Here is a 23,374-nt window from a genome sequence, read left to right on the forward strand (position 1 = left end):
AAAGCAAAGCAATTGTTTTAACTTTTTAAAATGTAACCTTTATTTATCAAGGCAAATGGTTTGCTACTTTGAAGAATCTCAAATATAAAATGTTTGTTAAATTGTTTAACACTTTTTTTGGTTACTACATGATTCCATATGTGTTATTTCATAGTTGTGATGTCTTCACTACTATTCTACAATGTAGAAAATAGTACAAATACTGAAAAACCCTGGAATGAGTAGGTGTGTCCAAACTTTTGACTGGTACTATACATGTAGTGTGTTTCCACTAGTGGTTCCCTCCTGCCCACACCCGCGGCCGACCCGCAGACCCCTCGCCACACAGTTTGGGAACCACTAGTGGAAACCCCACCACATGCGCCCCACGATTAAAGCTTGGCTCAAGAAGCGCATGCGCCGTCAGGGGGGTGGGGTCTCAGCCGGAGTCTGTCTCAGGAGTTCTCAGCACCGGTGTCACTCGTCATTTGAGGGAGGCTCGCAGCACGATGGGGAACGGCGGTCCTCCTTTATAGAATGACAGGACAATCGGAATAAATGGCGATTTTGAAAAGGAATCGATACCAGCAGTGTTTGCTGTGTTTTGTTTTGTTTATTCAACTATCAGGTTAAGTAATTTTTGTTTTCTTCCTGTATCTTTTCTGTGTCAGTAGTTCTTTGGAACTGCAAGAGAGTTTGAGGTCCGTGTGTGTGTGTGTGTGTGTGTGTGACCAGACATAAACCGTACCAGACCGGATGACCACAGAATGTAGCCACAACCTTTTGGGCGGATAATATACCGGGCAAAAAAAAAGGATGCACGAGAAAAAATCATATAGTTTATAACGTAAACGGGAAAAAACAAGTTAATATTCTGTGTAAAATGCTGTGATTACATAGTCTAGAGGAATCGAGTGACTGACTTGAGTGGCGGTGATTGTTTTGGCCAGTGTCCAGTTGTTAATTTCTGCATGGACCAAAACCATGCATTCAAATATTCAAATTAACGGATTTTTCCCAATTCAAACGGACAATTTGGTATATATTTTTTGGTCTCATCAACACTGTATTGTGTACCAAGTAACCTGAGCAATAACTAGGCTATACACTGTATCAGAGTTATTTATTTTTCTTTCTATTTGTGATGTATTTATCAGGAAATACATGAAACGGTCGAGAATTTTACACTAAAAGCTATACACTGCTATAATACACTGCTATGGTAACCATGCAAGTATTGTGCAATACATGAGTGCCCAATAGAGTCCCACAGACCTGACAGGACAGACCTAACATATCAATGCCTTCCTCTCCATCCATCCATTTCTCCATCCTTCCTCCTCCTTCCTTCTCATTAACGGTCCCCTCTCCTTTCCATTTCCCAGGTGTTTTTTGTTTCAGTGAGCTCTCCTTCATCACAGAACCCAGTGATGTTGTAGTAATAACCAGGGATCCAGTGACCCTGGACTGTGTGGCCCACGGACAGCCTCCCATCACCATCAGATGGCTGAGGAATGGAGTCAGGGTAGAGGAGAGCGAACGGCTACAAATCCTGTCCAACGGATCACTGTACATACCTGAGGTCAGGAGAGACGGAGAGGAGTCAGACAAAGGGTTCTATCAATGCCTCTCTCAGAATAGATATGGAGCCATATTAAGCCAGAGATCCCGACTGACTATCACAAGTAAGTATGGAGCATGAGGCAAATACAATGTGTCACTGGAAAGCACACATTGTATATACCTCTTAACAGGTATATCAAACACATCGTTGCAGGTTGTATGTAGAATGCTATAGAACAACAACATTTGTAATGACACACACTAACACGTTATTGAGAAAAGTCCTCAGTAAAGTTTTGCCGGTCATTAGAAGTTGTCCAGTGTTTTTAGGAAGTGGACAGGCCTCTCCTTATTGGTGGTAAAATATTCTTGTGGAGTTATAGACTTCTTTCAAAGTTTTTTTTAAACATCAATTAAGTACTGATGGACAGTCTGAAAGATAATTAAATACTCAGGTTAACAGGTTATATGTGTAATTTAGGAAAAGTAATATGGAAGCGCGCGCACACACACACACACACACACACACACCATTTCCTGGAAAATGGGATCAGTCAGTCTGCCGTGTTCTTGTGTTGGTTCATTGTCAGTGGAGACCAGTGCTCTCTCTCTGTGATTGTCTGTCACTTTTAGCCCTTTGTCTGGCCTGCCTTGACTGTTCCTTACTGGCCCTGACGGTTCCTGTCTGTTCCTGACTGTTCCTGACTGTTCCTTACTGGCCCTGACTGTTCCTGACTGGCCCTGACTGTTCCTGACTGGCCCTGACGGTTCCTGACTGTTCCTGACTGGCCCTGACAGTTCCTTACTGGCCCTGACTGGCCCTGACTGTTCCTGACTGTTCCTGACTGGCCCTGACTGTTCCTGACTGGCCCTGACTGTTCCTGACGGTTCCTGACTGTTCCTGACTGGCCCTGACTGTTCCTGACAGTTCCTTACTGGCCCTGACTGTTCCTGACAGTTCCTTACTGGCCCTGACTGTTCCTGACTGTTCCTGACTGGCCCTGACAGTTCCTTACTGGCCCTGATTGTTCCTGACTGGCCCTGACTGTTCCTGACTGGCCCTGGCTGGCCCTGACTGTTCCTGACTGGCCCTGACTGGCCCTGACTGTTCCTGACTGGCCCTGACTGTTCCTGACGGTTCCTGACTGGCCCTGACTGTTCCTGACAGTTCCTTACTGGCCCTGACGGTTCCTGACAGTTCCTTACTGGCCCTGACTGTTCCTGACAGTTCCTGACTGGCCCTAAAGAAAAGACTCTGTTGCAGGGCATTAGTTGTGTCCACATCTCAGTGGACAGGACAGCTGTCCAGGTCTATGGTCTATTGAGCATCACCAGGCCAGTTCTTAGACACAACCACATGGGTTGGCTTCGTTTAGTCTGGTTTATCTTTTTGGTAGGATATTTTTTTCATATTTTCCTGTAGGACATAATTTAGGGATGGGGGTGGGGGGGCGATAATTTAAGTATCACATATTCCTTGTTTATCAAAAGCAACACCAATATCGATGTTGCTTAGTTTATTGTAAGTTTTAATAATAGTTGTTAGATCTGGCAATGATGAGTGTGGCTCCTAAAGGGTTAAAGGTTTTGGCCAGCTGTATGGAGGCTGGGGAGGCAGAGGTTGGAGGAGGGGCATCTCTCTTTCTCTCTGCTGCTCCCCATCATTCCCAGAGGCCCAGAGAGGTCAAGGGTTGCATGGGAAAGTCTTTGTGATGTCACCGCCCGGCCTAGCCTGCTCTGAGCGCTGTGCTGGGTCTGGGGGTTGCCCTGTCCTGCTGTCCTCTTGTCCTTTCACTAGTCCGTTGGTCCTTTCAGTGTCTCTCTAGTCGCTGACCTCTCCCACACTCACTATCATTGTCAAGGGCAACTCTATTGTTCTATGTATGTATAGACTAGGCCCGATCTGTCATGCGGGTGACTAGGTTGTATTATCAAACATCTGAAGAAGAAAAAAATGCTCAGGAAAGGAAAGCTACGAGAGTTCTGTGATGTTTATTATTATGTCTGATTTCAGTTTGATAACAGTCGTGTTCTACCACTGATGTCATAGAGCAACGTGCTCTATGACATCACACTACACCCGCATCTTTACAATCATACTACAGCAACATTGTTTCATATTCTAAAACAAAACAACTAACAAAAAAACTAAGTCTCTTTTTTTTTTTTTGGGGGGGGGGTAGACAATAGCTGACCAGACCGATAACAGTCTTCGATCCGACCAGGTCTCCCCCCACCAATTTGGGCTGAAATTGGATGGACATGGGGGGCTGGGTTTGAACCCTGACCTCCTTTAAGGGAACCTTTGTGCAGTCTGACCTGTCCATTGATCTGCTGTTTACGACAAAGCTAGACTGGGCTGACCATATTAGTGGAGTAGTCTGCTGCCCGGGCCACACCCCCCAACATGGCTGACCCCGACCACTGGCAGAAACCCCCACCAGAGAGGATGGCCTGGCCTCTTATCTATGGGTGGGCATTTAGATCATCTTAGCAGGGCCCAGGGTAGTTGGCTCTGGGTGGTGAGGACCTAAGCCTACATTCCATGGTGCCATTGTTATCAAGATGTTTCTCATGTTACAAAAAAAATATATTTTTAAATTTTATTTTTTTTACAATCCCCCCTTTTTCTTCCCAATTTCGATCTTGTCTCATCGCTGCAACTCCCCAACGTGCTCGGCAGACGCGAAGGTCGAGTCATGCGTCCTCCGAAACATGACCCGCCAAGCCGTGTTTCTTAACCCGGAACCAGGCTGCACCAATGTGTCGGAGGAAACACCGCCCAACTGATGGCCGAAGTCAGCTTGCAGGCGCCCGGCCCGCCACAAGGAGTCAGTAGAGCACGATGAGCCAAGTAAAGCCCCTCCTGGCAAAACCCTCCCGGTTTTGGTTGTGACACAGCCTGTGATTGAACCCAGGTCTGTAGTGACGCCTCAAGCACTGCGATGCAGTACCATAGACCGCTACACCACTCAGGAGGCCCTTAACATTTTTTTAACAAGATATTTAGGTGATTATCATATGCAATGGGGAAGGCAGCCATTTGATTGCTGTTCTCTCCAATACAGGGCAAGGATGACCTTCTCAACATTAGGTTTAGCTTTTATTTGTGTGCAATATTGTTCTTATTAGGCTTCAAATTATTCAAATCTGCTTTAGAGCAACATTTTTATGTTGACTTTAATAGGAGAAACTAGTTATTGATTTTCTGTGACTGGGGTCTTTAACATGGTATTGGCCTGGTCCTGTGACTGGGGTCTTTAACATGGTATTGACCTGGTCCTGTGACTGAGGTCTTTAACATGGTATTGACTCGGTCCTGTTCCTGTGACTGGAGTCTTTAACATGGTTTTGATCTGGTCCTGTGACTGGGGTCTTTAACATGGTACTGACCTGGTCCTGTGACTGGGGTCTTTAACATGGTATTGATCTGGTCCTGTGACTGGGGTCTTTAACATGGTTTTGACCTGGTCCTGTGACTGGGATCTTTAACATGGTATTGGCCTGGTCCTGTGACTGGGGTCTTTAACATGGTATTGATCTGGTCCTGAGACTGGGGTCTTTAACATGGTATTGATCTGGACCTGTGACTGGGGTCTTTAACATGGTATTGTCCTGTGACTGGGGTCTTTAACATGGTATTGATCTGGTCCTGTGACTGAGGTCTTTAACATGGTATTGACTCGGTCCTGTTCCTGTGACAGGGGTCTTTAACATGGTATTGTCCTGGTCCTGTGACTGGGGTCTTTAACATGGTATTGATCTGGTCCTGTGACTGGGGTCTTTAACATGGTATTGATCTGGACCTGGTCCTGTGACTGGGGTCTTTAACATGGTTTTGATCTGGTCCTGTGACTGGGGTCTTTAACATGGTATTGTCCTGTGACTGGGGTCTTTAACATGGTATTGTCCTGTGACTGGGGTCTTTAACATGGTATTGGCCTGGTCCTGTGACTGGGGTCTTTAACATGGTTTTGTCCTGGTTCTGTGACTGGGGTCTTTAACATGGTATTGGCCTGGTCCTGTGACTGGGGTCTTTAACATGGTATTGGCCTGGTCCTGTGACTGGGGTCTTTAACATGGGTTTGTCCTGGTCCTGTGACTGGGGTCTTTAACATGGTATTGGCCAGGTCCTGTGACTGGGGTCTTTAACATGGTATTGGCCTGGTCATGTGACTGAGAGGGTCAGATGTGTTATCACTAAAAACACACACATTGAAGGGTAAACATTGATCTGGTACCTACCTATATGTTTCCAGTGGATTTGTGTGAGTTTTAGGGTATGCTTATGGAAAGATTCCTAGTTAACATCACTGAGCTCATCACTCAGCCATCCTGACTCAAATGGACACAACGTTAGTTTCTGTTGTTTCCAATGACACATTGTGTTTTGTATTACATACTCAATGGTCAGGCAGACAGAACCTTCTAGTGTTCGTTATTGAAGATCTCTTGGTTATTCATTAACATACTTTTATTATTTATATTCCTCCTCCTCCTCGTCTTCCTCCTCTTCCTCCGCCTCCTCCTTCTTCATCTATCTGCAGTCTTAAAGCCTTATCTCCTGAGAGCCAGCCCATTGATTCGTGTTAATTTATGACCTAATCATCATTCAATGCCATTCTCCCATTGATCTATTGATTGTTCTATTGATCCGGCCAGCTGACCAGCTGCACAGATGATTGGCTCAAAGACAAGAGCGTGGTGGCTGGGCTGTATTAAACTCCCTCGTGGGTTCAGATCACATTTATCAACGTCAGGATTTGACAAGACTTGACCTTATGTCTTCAAACTATTAGATTGAAAGGTGAATATTAAAATTACCAAGCAAAGTTGTTGAAATCAATGCAGTCGTTTTGTGAAACACTTGATAACAAGTTCATCAGAGAAACGTTTTTAAATGGTTGGGGTCCTACATACCTTCCAGGCAGCCATTTGTTATTAACTGCCTCACCTGGACTTAATGGTCAAGTAAATAAATCCATTTGAATATGTTACACCAATTTGCATCTAGAACTCATGAACTCCCTGGTTATTCTATGTGTGTTCTATGGGCGGTCTGTGTGTTCTGAGGGCGGTCTGTGTGTTCTGAGGGCGGTCTGTGTGTTCTGAGGGCGGTCTGTGTGTTCTGAGGGCGGTCTGTGTGTTCTGAGGGCAGTCTGTGTGTTCTGAGGGCAGTCTGTGTGTTCTGAGGGCGGTCTGTGTGTTCTGAGGGCGGTCGGTGTGTTCTGAGGGCGGTCGGTGTGTTCTGAGGGCGGTCGGTGTGTTCTGAGGGCGGTCTGTGTGTTCTGAGGGCAGTCTGTGTGTTCTAAAGGCAGTCTGTGTGTTCTAAAGGCAGTCTGTGTGTTCTAAAGGCAGTCTGTGTGTTCTGAGGGCAGTCTGTGTGTTCTGAGGGCAGTCTGTGTGTTCTAAAGGCAGTCTGTGTGTTCTGAGGGCAGTCTGTGTGTTCTGAGGGCAGTATGTGTGTTCTAAGGGCAGTCTGTGTGTTCTAAAGGCAGTCTGTGTTCTGAGGGCAGTCTGTGTGTTCTGAGGGCAGTCTGTGTGTTCTGAGGGCAGTCTGTGTGTTCTGAGGGCAGTCTGTGTGTTCTAAGGGCAGTTTAGAACATTGAGTCTCGTGGGCAGAAATACATTGAGTCTTACGTTGAGTGACCACTGCTTCCTTTGGCCAGACTGTGTGTTGTGGAGAGTCAATACCAAACAGAGTGACCACTGCTTCCTTTGGCCAGACTGTGTGTTGTGGAGAGTCAACACCAAACAGAGTGACCACTGCTTCCTTTGGCCAGACTGTGTGTTGTGTCCCATAGCTAATTGGTCTTTCATTGTGTGCTCCAGATATCTCACCGTTCGTGGTGCACCCTGTGCTTTTGGAGGTGACTGAGGGTTCCGTGGCCAGGTTCACCTGTCAGGTGAACTCTAACCCTCCTGCCAGCGTGACCTGGGAGCTAGACCAAAGCACACTACCGCTGGAGACAGACAGGTACAGTATATATTGAATATAATGTTTTAATGTAAAAAGGTTCTTACAAGCGATGTTCAGGGTCTGCAGCTGGACCATGCTTACCTTGACCACGAGTTGTGGTCAAGAAGCATTTGTCATTCCACTCCATAGCTGTATAGTTTTTAAAATATTCTTCAAATCAGACTAGTATGGTATTAATATGTGTGTTTATGTTAGGGTACAATTCAATATACAAGACCGCATTTGTCTCTTGAGTTTACTTCAATCTCATTGCTTTTTTGGGGGGGGGGTTGTGTTTATACTGTTCTATCAGGTCCTGGTACTAACTATCACTGACTATACCGTGTCTCTCTAGAATCACAGTCCTGCCCAACGGAGTTCTCCAGATCCACAACGTCCAGCTAGAGGATGCTGGGAAGTACCGCTGTGTGGCCACCAATATCGGCAACCGCGTCAACAGCAGCGAGGCAACGCTCTCCGTTATCAAACCAGGTAATTGAGAATAAGAACTGTCAACAAAAACATTTATTCAATAAAAGAAGCAATCTGTGTATTTCTCCTATGGACAGCTGTATCATGTCTCCTTCCTGGTATATTTCCATTAATGTACATAGAAACGTTGTTTATTGCTTTAATGCTTACTTGACATGTGTCTTGGTCTTCCTGTCTGTTTCAGGTGTTGGCCCTAAGCCCCGTCAGACGCCCCGGATCGTAGCGGGCCCCCAGAATGTGACGGTGTCCCTCCACCACACTGTGGTTCTGGAGTGTATCGCTACGGGCAACCCCAGACCCATCATATCCTGGAGCCGAGCCGACAGTAAACCCATTGACGTGTACAATGCCAGGGTGCTGGGCAGGTAAGACAGACATACACCATGGATGTTTTTTTTGAATCACGCTTAAAACTGAGAATCAACGATCTGACGTTCGCCCCCAATACTGCTGTTTACTTCGTTCGTGGCCGACTGTACCTTTTAATCAACGTCCTATTTAGCTTGGCCTTTTAAATCAGTGGTTGTATTAGTATTATTTAAGACATCCGTTGTGTTTTATGTTCTTTTGTTTTCACTACGGTGTTTTGTTTTAACGGTAAAAGTGTGTTTGAAATGCGTCAAGTTTGATGTGTGTTTTTCTGTCAGTGGGAACCTCTTGATCAGTAATGTGAAGCCTCAGCACAACGGAGTCTACATCTGTAGAGCCTCCACACCAGGAACTCGTAACTACACCAACGCTGCTGCCAACCTCACCGTGCTCGGTGGGTACAATTACTTGGGGTACATTTCCTTCCTGCACAACAGAAGAAGCCTGTTCAGTCGACAATCTTCATTGAAAGTGTTTTTTTGTTGTTGTTGTCCAGGATTGGCTTAAATCTGTGTCTCCGATTCCAGAATCTTATGCCCGTATTCATTGCTCCAATATACAGTGGGGCAAAAAAGTATTTAGTCAGCCACCAATTGTGCAAGTTATCCCACTTAAAAAGATGAGAGAGGCCTGTAATTTTCATCATAGGTACACTTCAACTATGACAGACAAAATGAGAAAAAAAAAATCCAGAAAATCACATTGTAGGATTTTTAATTAATTAATTTGCAAATTATGGTGGAAAATAATAATAATGATGACAATTACAGGCCTCTCTCATCAATTACAGGCCTCTCTCATCAATTACAGGCCTCTCTCATCAATTACAGGCCTCTCTCATCAATTACAGGCCTCTCTCATCAATTACAGGCCTCTCGCATCAATTACAGTCCTCTCTCATCAATTACAGGCCTCTCTCATCAATTACAGGCCTCTCTCATCAATTACAGGCCTCTCTCATCAATTACAGGCCTCTCTCATCAATTACAGTCCTCTCTCATCAATTACAGGCCTCTCTCATCAATTACAGGCCTCTCTCATCAATTACAGGCCTCTCTCATCAATTACAGGCCTCTCTCATCAATTACAGGCCTCTCTCATCAATTACAGGCCTCTCGCATCAATTACAGTCCTCTCTCATCAATTACAGGCCTCTCTCATCAATTACAGGCCTCTCTCATCAATTACAGGCCTCTCTCATCAATTACAGTCCTCTCTCATCAATTACAGGCCTCTCTCATCAATTACAGGCCTCTCTCATCAATTACAGGCCTCTCTCATCAATTACAGTCCTCTCTCATCAATTACAGGCCTCTCTCATCAATTACAGGCCTCTCTCATCAATTACAGGCCTCTCTCATATTTTTAAGTGGGAGAACTTGCACAATTGGTGGCTGACTAAATACTTTTTTTTACCCCACTGTATGTGTTGTCAGACAACAATGTAAAGTACTGAAAACCACAGAGATCGAACTGTTATATTGTCTTTGAGCTCAACCATCATCCGTGTATGTTTTGGATGGAATTGAATAGTGTTTTTTTCAGACGCTCAAAGAGCTTTATAATGTAAAGAGGGAAACTAACCTCATCTACCTGTTAAAGGGGAAACTAACCTCATCTACCAGTTAAAGGGGAAACTAACCTCATCTACCTGTTAAAGGGGAAACTAACCTCATCTACCTGTTAAAGGGGAAACTAACCTCATCTACCAGTTAAAGGGGAAACTAACCTCATCTACCTGTTAAAGATGGAAACTAACCTCATCTACCAGTTAAAGGGGAAACTAACCTCATCTACCAGTTAAAGATGGAAACTAACCTCATCTACCAGTTAAAGGGGAAACTAACCTCATCTACCAGTTAAAGAGGGAAACTAACCTCATCTACCAGTTAAAGATGGAAACTAACCTCATCTACCAGTTAAAGAGGGAAACTAACCTCATCTACCTGTTAAAGAGGGAAACTAACCTCATCTACCTGTTAAAGATGGAAACTAACCTCATCTACCTGTTAAAGAGGGAAACTAACCTCATCTACCAGTTAAAGAGGGAAACTAACCTCATCTACCTGTTAGAGGGAAACTAACCTCATCTACCTGTTAGAGGGAAACTAACCTCATCTACCTGTTAGAGGGAAACTAACCTCATCTACCCGTTAGAGGGAAACTAACCTCATCTACCTGTTAGAGGGAAACTAACCTCATCTACCTGTTAGAGGGAAACTAACCTCATCTACCTGTTAGAGGGAAACTAACCTCATCTACCTGTTAGAGGGAAACTAACCTCATCTACCTGTTAGAGGGAAACTAACCTCATCTACCTGTTAGAGGGAAACTAACCTCATCTACCTGTTAAAGAGGGAAAGTAACCTCATCTACCTGTTAGAGGGAAACTAACCTCATCTACCTGTTAAAGGGGAAACTAACCTCATCTACCTGTTAAAGGGGGAAACTAACCTCATCTACCTGTTAAAGATGGAAACTAACCTCATCTACCAGTTAAAGGGGAAACTAACCTCATCTACCTGTTAAAGATGGAAACTAACCTCATCTACCAGTTAAAGGGGAAACTAACCTCATCTACCTGTTAGAGGGAAACTAACCTCATCTACCTGTTAAAGAGGGAAACTAACCTCATCTACCTGTTAAAGAGGGAAACTAACCTCATCTACCTGTTAAAGGGGAAACTAACCTCATCTACCTGTTAAAGAGGGAAACTAACCTCATCGACCTGTTAAAGATGGAAACTAACCTCATCTACCAGTTAAAGGGGAAACTAACCTCATCTACCTGTTAAAGGGGAAACTAACCTCATCTACCTGTTAAAGATGGAAACTAACCTCATCTACCTGTTAAAGATGGAAACTAACCTCATCTACCAGTTAGAGGGAAACTAACCTCATCTACCTGTTAAAGAGGGAAACTAACCTCATCTACCTGTTAAAGAGGGAAACTAACCTCATCTACCTGTTAGAGGGAAACTAACCTCATCTACCTGTTAAAGAGGGAAACTAACCTCATCTACCTGTTAAAGGGGAAACTAACCTCATCTACCTGTTAGAGGGAAACTAACCTCATCTACCTGTTAAAGAGGGAAACTAACCTCATCTACCAGTTAAAGAGGGAAACTAACCTCATCTACCTGTTAAAGATGGAAACTAACCTCATCTACCTGTTAAAGATGGAAACTAACCTCATCTACCAGTTAAAGGGGAAACTAACCTCATCTACCAGTTAAAGGGGGAAACTAACCTCATCTACCAGTTAAAGAGGGAAACTAACCTCATCTACCAGTTAAAGAGGGAAACTAACCTCATCTACCTGTTAAAGATGGAAACTAACCTCATCTACCTGTTAAAGGGGGAAACTAACCTCATCTACCAGTTAAAGAGGGAAACTAACCTCATCTACCAGTTAAAGAGGGAAACTAACCTCATCTACCTGTTAAAGATGGAAACTAACCTCATCTACCTGTTAAAGGGGAAACTAACCTCATCTACCTGTTAAAGAGGGAAACTAACCTCATCTACCAGTTAAAGATGGAAACTAACCTCATCTACCAGTTAAAGGGGAAACTAACCTCATCTACCTGTTAAAGAGGGAAACTAACCTCATCTACCTGTTAAAGAGGGAAACTAACCTCATCTACCTGTTAGAGGGAAACTAACCTCATCTACCTGTTAGAGGGAAACTAACCTCATCTACCTGTTAGAGGGAAACTAACCTCATCTACCCGTTAGAGGGAAACTAACCTAATCTACCTGTTAGAGGGAAACTAACCTCATCTACCTGTTAGAGGGAAACTAACCTCATCTACCTGTTAGAGGGAAACTAACCTCATCTACCTGTTAGAGGGAAACTAACCTCATCTACCTGTTAAAGAGGGAAACTAACCTCATCTACCTGTTAGAGGGAAACTAACCTCATCTACCTGTTAAAGAGGGAAACTAACCTCATCTACCTGTTAAAGATGGAAACTAACCTCATCTACCAGTTAAAGGGGAAACTAACCTCATCTACCTGTTAGAGGGAAACTAACCTCATCTACCTGTTAAAGAGGGAAACTAACCTCATCTACCTGTTAAAGATGGAAACTAACCTCATATACCAGTTAAAGAGGGAAACTAACCTCATCTACCTGTTAAAGAGGGAAACTAACCTCATCTACCTGTTAAAGATGGAAACTAACCTCATCTACCAGTTAAAGGGGAAACTAACCTCATCTACCTGTTAAAGGGGAAACTAACCTCATCTACCTGTTAAAGATGGAAACTAACCTCATCTACCTGTTAAAGATGGAAACTAACCTCATCTACCTGTTAAAGAGGGAAACTAACCTCATCTACCAGTTAAAGAGGGAAACTAACCTCATCTACCTGTTAAAGAGGGAAACTAACCTCATCTACCTGTTAAAGAGGGAAACTAACCTCATCTACCAGTTAAAGGGGAAACTAACCTCATCTACCTGTTAGAGGGAAACTAACCTCATCTACCTGTTAAAGGGGAAACTAACCTCATCTACCTGTTAGAGGGAAACTAACCTCATCTACCTGTTAAAGAGGGAAACTAACCTCATCTACCTGTTAAAGGGGAAACTAACCTCATCTACCTGTTAGAGGGAAACTAACCTCATCTACCTGTTAAAGAGGGAAACTAACCTCATCTACCTGTTAGAGGGAAACTAACCTCATCTACCTGTTAAAGATGGAAACTAACCTCATCTACCTGTTAAAGATGGAAACTAACCTCATCTACCTGTTAGAGGGAAACTAACCTCATCTACCTGTTAGAGGGAAACTAACCTCATCTACCTGTTAAAGATGGAAACTAACCTCATCTACCTGTTAGAGGGAAACTAACCTCATCTACCTGTTAAAGGGGAAACTAACCTCATCTACCTGTTAGAGGGAAACTAACCTCATCTACCTGTTAAAGAGGGAAACTAACCTCATCTACCTGTTAGAGGGAAACTAACCTCATCTACCTGTTAGAGGGAAACTAACCTCATCTACCCGTTAGAGGGAAACTAACCTCATCTACCAATTAAAGATGGAAACTAACCTCATCTACCTGTTAGAGGGAAACTAACCTCATCTACCTGTTAAAGATGGAAACTAACCTCATCTACCTGTTAGAGGGAAACTAACCTCATCTACCTGTTAGAGGGGAAACTAACCTCATCTACCTGTTAGAGGGAAACTAACCTCATCTACCTGTTAGAGGGAAACTAACCTCATCTACCAGTTAAAGATGGAAACTAACCTCATCTACCTGTTAGAGGGAAACTAACCTCATCTACCTGTTAGAGGGAAACTAACCTCATCTACCTGTTAGAGGGAAACTAACCTCATCTACCTGTTAGAGGGAAACTAACCTCATCTACCAGTTAAAGATGGAAACTAACCTCATCTACCTGTTAAAGATGGAAACTAACCTCATCTACCTGTTAGAGGGAAACTAACCTCATCTACCTGTTAGAGGGAAACTAACCTCATCTACCTGTTAGAGGGAAACTAACCTCATCTACCTGTTAAAGATGGAAACTAACCTCATCTACCTGTTAAAGAGGGAAACTAACCTCATCTACCTGTTAAAGATGGAAACTAACCTCATCTACCAGTTAAAGATGGAAACTAACCTCATCTACCAGTTAAAGATGGAAACTAACCTCATCTACCAGTTAAAGATGGAAACTAACCTCATCTACCTGTTAAAGGGGAAACTAACCTCATCTACCTGTTAGAGGGAAACTAACCTCATCTACCTGTTAGAGGGAAACTAACCTCATCTACCAGTTAAAGATGGAAACTAACCTCATCTACCTGTTAAAGATGGAAACTAACCTCATCTACCCGTTGTTATGTCCCTCCAGAGCCTCCGTCCATGGTGGAGAGGCCAGAGAGCCAGACTCGTCCCAGGGCTGGCACTGCCCGCTTCATGTGCCAGGCTCAGGGTGTGCCCCCACCTCGCATCACCTGGCTGAAAAATGGAGAGGAGGTGCACTTGAACGGCAGGATCAAGATGTACAACAGGTAGAACCTTAACGTATTCCACCTTATTAAACTTATTAGTCAATTCACCACTTATCCCTAAACAAATCAAAATAGATTTAGCTGTTTCATTTTCTTTTGGATTAGACAACTTCACAGTTTCAGTATAACAAGAACAGATTGTAGTAATAGTGCCCTACAATAAATTTGCGGAAATCTAATCACAATGTCTACATAATAAAAACTGTATAAAAGGTAATTGGGAGAACCCCCCCCCATTTCCTGATTGTACTCGATGTTCACTAATTCTGTGTTTCCCTCCACAGTAAACTGGTGATCACTCAGATCATCCCGGAGGATGATGCCATCTACCAGTGTGTGGCGGAGAACGAGCAGGGCAGCGTTCTGTCCCTGGCACGCCTCATCGTGGTGATGTCTGAGGATCGGCCCAGCGCGCCCAGGAACATCCACGCTGAAACCATCTCCTCCTCAGCCATCCTACTGGCCTGGGAGAGACCCATCTACAACGCTGACAAAGTCATCGCTTACTCTGTACACTACATGAAAGCTGAGGGTAAATGACTTGTTATAAGCGTGCATGAGCCTTAATAATGTCCTTATTACAGATGTAGGATCTTAATTTGTTATTATTATTATGTGGATTCTAATTAATGGACATTTTTGGAAAGGGTTGAAATATATTTCATGAGGGCAAATCAAGTCTGACGTTTCAAAGTGGAAATTACAAACTTTAGAAGCCTTTTTAAACCTCAAAAACATTGCAAGTTTGCATTTCCTGCCGTGCAGGAAAATTCTCAGCCACAAAATAGCAATCAAATTAAGATCCTACATCTGTATAATGCTGACATAAGTCATCACATACTCTGTACACGACATGAATCCTGAAGGCAGGATTAAAGACAGGGAGAGGGAGAAATGAACATGTCGTCTTACAAGGATAGATGACAAAAGGAATGTCCACAAGCCACAGCTATCGGATCCCTCTAGGAAAAGAGATGATTTATCGGAAGGGACTTTCTGGTTAAAACACGATGACAATTCAAATATTGTTTGATATGTGGGCGTTCTAAAGAAATCACTGGTGAGAATAACAGAGGCGTGGAAAAGGTTGTTTTTCTTCATACATTCATCTTTTCTGTCCAGAAAATAATTGAATTAAAAAATATATATATATATATTTTGTACCAATTTATGTTACAGGCGCCAAAAGTCACTGAGAACTGTTGCAAATTGTGGTTGAAGTTTGTTGAACTTCACAATGAAGGTATTGAAAGGAGTGAGTCCAGTCCACCTCAATAGACTATGGAGGCAGGCAGGGCTCTAACCTCTACGGCTCTAGTAGTCTAATGTGTGACCAGCTTTCCTTGGAGGCCATCTGTTGTCGCCACGGCGAGGTCGAGGTTTAAGCAGGAAGAATGGCCAACGCTCCAAAATAACAACAGCTACGGCGCGCCATTGTCCACCCTCAACCTTCTCAACCACACCGCTCTCGCTCTTAAAGGGACAGGACACCATTTTCTTTAAAGCCTGATATAATGGTTTTGAAATAGGACTTACTCTGTCTACTATTCCAGACCAAACAGACCTCCAAACACTTGTAATGTTAGAAGATAATCTACAAACTATCAAAATAAAGAAGGTCACACACTCCATATATAAACTCCCAGCAATTTAATGTGTATTTACCAACATTTTGACATCACTGTGCCTTCCTCAGGGTCCACAAGGAGAACCTGAAGAAGGCACAGTGATGCCGAAACGTGATGCATTAGTCAGCACCTCCACACAAATAATGTTTTTAAATCAGAAGATAATCTAGAAACATTAGTTAACTGACATTTTAAATAACAATAATTGCTGACAGTTGCTAAAAATTAAAAAAAAAAAAAACACTTACAAAGTGGATACAGACAAATGTAAACAAAAAGTGTTTCTTTAACTCACAGGTTAGGACTGTTTGAGGCCTTTAGGCAGGAAAGACATGTCACAGGGAATGTGACTCTGCTCTGCATTAGGTCAATGTTTACAGAACATCTGAGGGGCAAGAGAGACTATTAGCAGAAAGACTACCCAGGAAACCAGAAACATTCCCGGAACATTAGCTAAAGATTCCCTGCAATAGTCCAAGGGCCACCTACCAAAAATGTGTTGCTCCGTGACCCAGAAAACTGAACCGCAACATTATGTATATAGTGTTATGAGCATGAATGATTCAAAACTTGTAAAAGCTGCACATACATTTTCCTTTTTCTTTAATCAAAGTTATGATATTTAGCCTCAAAAACACAGTTTCACTTTGGTTACTTTTGTTGCACACTGGCTCACAGAACTTCTCGGTTAATATAAGGCCCTTTGGGCAGCTGTACTTAGCCTACAAGGGCCATCATTGCTCTTTCCCGCTAGCTAAACTAAAGACAGGTCAACGTTTGCTAGCTTACACTGATCTCAAAACATGCAAGGGTCCTGACGACTAAATAAAATACTGTTCTGGCATCTGAGATTTTTGTTGTTGTTGCTATTTAGCTTGTTATCTCGCATTGTTTTTGGATTCCTCCGGTCCGGCGGTTTCTTTTTGCAGACATGGACAATGGAATGTGTGTAACAATGGTAACCAAGATTTAACATGGCAACCTCATAATGTTGCTAGGGGAAATTACCCAAAATGGGATATGATTTTGAAATTTTATAATTATAATATTTTAATTAATTTGCAATTTTTACAAGTTGTAGATCACAAATTCTTCAACTTAATTACAATTATCTACGAAATGATGTTGCCATTTTCCAGTTCTGTTTCAAGGCTGGTGGGTAGCCCTTTGACTACAAGTTATAGTTAAGGTTTTATCTAACGTTAGGATGATAACATCCCCCCCCAAAAAAACATTCAAACAATGTTTTTTTAAATGAAATATCCGTAGCACTAACTATAATGTTGTGCACTACATCTGTAACAGCCACCCACAGAACATTCCCCAAACGTTCTAATTAGGTTTCCAGATGATGTAATAACACACATTTTGAGCATACTGTCGCAAACAAAATGTAAGAGCAACGTTCACAGAACCAATTTTGGTTTGCTGGGTAGTTTACCCAAAACAGTGAATTCAATTTGTTTATATACCACAGGGTTATGAAGATCTCTGGTTTTTTTATATCTATTTTATTTGTTTTTATTTCTCATTTATTTAACCAGGTCCCATTTGAGGTATTTCCTCTTTTTTAAAGGGAGCCCTACATTTGAGGCATCTTACACGTTACGTTAAACCTATGCTTTTCATCTGCTCCCTATCCATTCCAGGACTAAACAATGAGGAGTATCAGGCAGTGATTGGCAACGACACGACCAGCTACATCATAGATGACTTGGAGCCAGCCTGGAACTACTCGTTCTACATTGTGGCCTATATGCCGATGGGAGCTAGCCGTATGTCTGACCTAGTCTGTCAACACACTCTGGAGGACGGTGAGTATAAGGCCATACAAATTTGTATCCTTTTTTTTTTCTTTCTCACACCAATAAAATATACATGAATTGAGTTGAGTTGAGTTGAGCCGTAGAGGACAGGGACTCAATGATTCCTTTCACTAAATCGCTTAATTTGAGATAATATTGCCGTAATATTCAGGTGAACGATGTGAGTCAATGTATTATCATATTATTATATCATATTACTATTTATTATATTGAATATGCATATTCACTCGCGTTATTCTTCAGATATTGGCTCTTCTGAAGAAGGTTTTTTACCTTTTGTAACGATGTTAAACATATTATGTGATCGTTTTACCTCGATTAGTTAATGCACTGATTGGAAAGTCGCTTTGGAAATGAGAATCTGTTAAATGACTAATATATAATGATGTATATGATGTCGCTCTTCCTGTTCCCTCAGTGCCCCTACGTACCCCGGAGCTCAGTCTGACCAGCCACAGCCCTACAGACATCCAGGTGTCGTGGCAACCCCTGTCCACCAAACTGTCCCGTGGTAACATCTGGGCCTACCGACTCTCCTACCGCACGGCCACAGACGCCACGGTTTTGTCTGTGGAGCTGGCCCAGAACAACACCCAGTACCTCCTCGGTGACCTTCAGCCTGATACCATCTACCTTCTCCGGATCTCTGCAGCCACCAGGGTGGGGTGGTGTGAACCCTCCTCCTGGACCTCCCACCGCACTCCCAAAACCTCCAGTAATAAAGGTGACTAACATCACACCCTAACCCAAAACCTCCAGTAATAAAGGTGAATAACATCACACCCTAACCCAATACCTCCAGTAATAAAGGTGACTAACATCACACCCTAACCCAATACCTCCAGTAATAAAGGTGACTAACATCACACCCTAACCCAATACCTCCAGTAATAAAGGTGACTAACATCACACCCTAACCCAATACCTCCAGTAATTAAGGTAACTAACATCACACCCTAACCCAATACCTCCAGTAATAAAGGTGACTAACATCACACCCTAACCCAATACCTCCAGTAATAAAGGTGACTAACATCACACCCTAACCCAATACCTCCAGTAATAAAGGTGAATAACATCACACCCTAACCCAATACCTCCAGTAATAAAGGTGACTAACATCACACCCTAACCCAATACCTCCAGTAATAAAGGTAACTAACATCACACCCTAACCCAAAACCTCCAGTAATAAAGGTGACTAACATCACACCCTAACCCAATACCTCCAGTAATAAAGGTGACTAACATCACACCCTAACCCAATACCTCCAGTAATAAAGGTGACTAACATCACACCCTAACCCAATACCTCCAGTAATAAAGATAACTAACATCACACCCTAACACAATACCTCCAGTAATAAAGGTGACTAACATCACACCCTAACCCAATACCTCCAGTAATAAAGGTGAATAACATCACACCCTAACCCTAACCCAATACCTCCAGTAATAAAGGTAACTAACATCACACCCTAACCCAATACCTCCAGTAATAAAGGTGACTAACATCACACCCTAACCCAATAACTCCAGTAATAAAGGTGACTAACATCACACCCTAACCCAATACTTCCAGTAATAAAGGTGACTAACATCACACCCTAACCCAAAACCTCCAGTAATAAAGGTGACTAACATCACACCCTAACCCAATACCTCCAGTAATAAAGGTGACTAACATCACAGCCTAACCCAATACCTCCAGTAATAAAGGTAACTAACATCACACCCTAACCCAATACCTCCAGTAATAAAGGTGAATAACATCACACCCTAACCCTAACCCAATACCTCCAGTAATAAATGTAACTAACATCACACCCTAACCCAAAACCTCCAGTAATAAAGGTGACTAACACAGGTCATACACAGGAGGAGGCAGGTAGCTGGGTCCAGGGGTAGGCAGAAGGTCATACACAGGAGGAGGCAGGTAGCTGGGTCCAGGGGCAGACAGAAGGTCATACACAGGAGGAGGCAGGTAGCTGGGTCCAGGGGCAGGCAGAAGGTCATACACAGGAGGAGGCAGGTAGCTGGGTCCAGGGGCAGGCAGAAGGTCATACACAGGAGGAGGCAGGTAGCTGGGTCCAGGGGTAGGCAGAAGGTCATACACAGGAGGAGGCAGGTAGCTGGGTCCAGGGGCAGACAGAAGGTCATACACAGGAGGAGGCAGGTAGCTGGGTCCAGGGGCAGACAGAAGGTCATACACAGGAGGAGGCAGGTAAGTGGGTCCAGGGGCAGGCAGAAGGTCATACACAGAGGATCCAAAAAGGCAGGGAAACACAGGCTAGTAATGTCCTCCGGGAGATCAGGCAATAGGTTGATAACAGGAAATCTGATAGGCTTAAAGTACATGCAGGGAATAGGAAAAAAGGCATCGTTAGTGAGGCAGGCCAAAAACTATCATACACGGGAGGAGTAAAGCACGGGAAAAACAGAGCTCCGAAAGACGTGTGTCACAAAACACATAATACCTCACAACGATGGGGTGCAATGAACTGAACTAAATAGTGTGTGATAATGATATACAGGTGTGTGAACAGGTGATTAGAATTTAGGTGATTGGGATCTGCGTTCAGGGGATCTAGGTGTTTGAGGGTGTGAGTTGGAAGCAGACGTTACAAGATGTGTGTAGGAAAGACGTAAACTCCTAAATCCGAATCGGCCCCTATGTGCCCTGGCCTGAAGCGGTGCCTGTATGTGTCCTTCATCATCCTCTTCATACCGACTCTCCTTCCTGTGTCCTTCATCATCCTCTTCATACCGACTCTCCTTCCTGTGTCCTTCATCATCCTCTTCGTACCGACTCTCCTTCCTGTGTCCTTCATCATCCTCTTCGTACCGACACTCCTTCCTGTGTCCTTCATCATCCTCTTCATGCCGACTCTCCTTCCTGTGTCCTTCATCATCCTCTTCATGCCGACTCTCCTTCCTGTGTCCTTCATCATCCTCTTCATGCCGACTCTCCTTCCTGTGTCCTTCATCATCCTCTTCATGCCGACTCTCCTTCCTGTGTCCTTCATCATCCTCTTCATGCCGACTCTCCTTCCTGTGTCCTTCATCATCCTCTTCATGCCGACTCTCCTTCCTGTGTCCTTCATCATCCTCTTCATGCCGACTCTCCTTCCTGTGTCCTTCATCATCCTCTTCATGCCGACTCTCCTTCCTGTGTCCTTCATCATCCTCTTCATGCCGACTCTCCTTCCTGTGTCCTTCATCATCCTCTTCATGCCGACTCTCCTTCCTGTGTCCTTCATCATCCTCTTCATGCCGACTCTCCTTCCTGTGTCCTTCATCATCCTCTTCATGCCGACTCTCCTTCCTGTGTCCTTCATCATCCTCTTCATGCCGACTCTCCTTCCTGTGTCCTTCATCATCCTCTTCCTCCCTGCTCTCCTTCCTGTGTCCTTCATCATCCTCTTCATGCCAACTCTCCTTCCTGTGTCCTTCATCATCCTCTTCGTACCGACTCTCCTTCCTGTGTCCTTCATCATCCTCTTCGTACCAACTCTCCTTCCTGTGTCCCCACAGTGCCACCTGCCCCACTGCTGCAGCAACTGGAGCCTCTCAACTGCACCTCCATCTTGGTTCGATGGCAGCCATCTCCAGGCTCCGTGGTCGTCCAGGGTTACCGGCTCTGTTACCATGAGGAGGGCCAACCAGAACAGCCCTCCATCCAGCTCCAGCCTGAGGACACAGAATACACCATCAGTGGCCTGGGTGAGTGATAGTTACAGTAGGTATAGATTGGGTATAGGTATAGATTGGGTATAGATATAGATTTGGGGATAGATTGGGTATAGATTGGGTATAGGCGGGTATAGATTGGGTATAGGTTGGTTATAGACGGGTATAGATATAGATTGGGTATAGATTGGGTATAGGTGGTTATAGATATAGATTGGGTTTAAGTGGGTATAGGCGGGTATAGGTATAGATTGGGTACAAGTGGGTATAGATTGGGTACAAGTGGGTATAGATTGGGTACCACTGGGTATAGATTGGGTACCACTGGGTATAGATTGGGTACACGTGGGTATAGATTGGGTACAAGCGGGTATAGGTATAGATTGGGTATAGGTATAGATACCCAATCTATACCTATACCCACCTGTACCCAATCTATACCTATACCCACCTGTACCCAATCTATACCTATACCCACCTGTACCCAATCTATACCTATACCCACCTGTACCCAATCTATACCTATACCCACCTGTACCCAATCTATACCCGCCTGTACCCAATCTATACCTATACCTGCCTATACCCACCTGTACCCAATCTATACCCACTTGTACCCAATCTATACCTATACCCGCCTATACCCACTTAAACCCAATCTATATCTATACCCACCTATACCCAATCTATACCCAATCTATATCTATACCCGTCTATAACCAACCTATACACAATCTATACCTATACCCACCTGTACCCAATCTATATCTATACCCACCTGTACCCAATCTATATCTATACCCGCCTATACCCAATCTATACCCACCTGTACCCAATCTATACCTATACCCGTCTATACCCAATCTATACCTATACCCACCTGTACCCAATCTATATCTATGCCCACTTGTACCCAATCTATACCCACCTGTACCCAATCTGTACCCATACCTGCCTATACCCACCTGTACCCAATCTATACCCACCTGTATCCAATCTATACCTATACCTGCCTATACCCACCTGTACCCAATCTATACCTATACCCACCCGTACCCGATCTATACCTTTACCTAATCTATAGACCTGTACCCAATCTAAATCTATCTAAATTTATACCCGCCTATACCAAATCTATACCTATATAGATATAGATTGGGTACAGGTGGGTATAGATATAAATTGGGTATAGATATTGATTGGATATAGGCGGGTATCGATTGGGTATAGGTATAGATAGGGTATGGGTGGGTATAGATATAGATTGGGTATAGGTGGTTATAGATATAGATTGGGTATAGGTGGTTATAGATATAGATTGGGTATAGATATAGATTGGGTATGGGTATAGATTGGGTATAGGTGGGTATAAGTATAGATTGGGTATAGGTATAGATTGGGTACAGGTGGGTATACGCAGGTCTAGGTATAGATTGGGTACAGGTGGGTATAGATTGGGTATAGGTGTGTATAGGTGGGTGTAAGTATAGATTGGGTATAGGTGTGTATAGGTGGGTGTAGATATAGATTGGGTATAGGTGGGTGTAAGTATAGATTGGGTATAGGTGTGTATAGGTGGGTGTAAGTATAGATTGGGTATAGGTGGGTATAGATATAGATTGGGTATAGGTGGGTATAGATATAGATTGGGTATAGGTGGGTATAGATATAGATTGGGTAAAGGAGGGTATAAGTATAGATTGGGTATAGGTGGGTATAGGTGGGTGTAAGTATAGATTGGGTATAGGTGGGTATAGATATAGATTGGGTATAGGTGGGTATAGAACTCCAGCTTGAGGACACAGAATGAAACATCAGTGGCCTGGGGAGTTTCTGGCT

At 43.6% G+C, this 23,374-nt stretch overlaps 1 protein-coding gene across 1 annotated transcript in view; it reads left to right on the plus strand.

Moving 5' to 3' along the window:
• Window positions 1-397: 397 nt before the first annotated feature.
• Window positions 398-23,374, plus strand: part of LOC110502588 (protogenin B-like) — a 41,597-nt gene continuing 18,620 nt past the window's right edge. Inside the window, exons 1-11 of the mRNA XM_036960800.1 lie at window positions 398-607; window positions 1,365-1,664; window positions 7,375-7,519; window positions 7,857-7,993; window positions 8,178-8,358; window positions 8,641-8,756; window positions 14,232-14,391; window positions 14,676-14,923; window positions 17,669-17,833; window positions 18,264-18,569; window positions 21,380-21,568. Coding sequence (XP_036816695.1) covers window positions 538-607; window positions 1,365-1,664; window positions 7,375-7,519; window positions 7,857-7,993; window positions 8,178-8,358; window positions 8,641-8,756; window positions 14,232-14,391; window positions 14,676-14,923; window positions 17,669-17,833; window positions 18,264-18,569; window positions 21,380-21,568 — 2,017 coding nt within the window. The 5' untranslated portion in view covers window positions 398-537. The remainder of the gene's footprint in view (window positions 608-1,364; window positions 1,665-7,374; window positions 7,520-7,856; window positions 7,994-8,177; window positions 8,359-8,640; window positions 8,757-14,231; window positions 14,392-14,675; window positions 14,924-17,668; window positions 17,834-18,263; window positions 18,570-21,379; window positions 21,569-23,374) is intronic.

This window comes from Oncorhynchus mykiss, chromosome 2, assembly GCF_013265735.2.
Source record: "Oncorhynchus mykiss isolate Arlee chromosome 2, USDA_OmykA_1.1, whole genome shotgun sequence".
In the NCBI taxonomy this organism is placed as follows: Eukaryota; Metazoa; Chordata; class Actinopteri; order Salmoniformes; family Salmonidae; genus Oncorhynchus; species Oncorhynchus mykiss.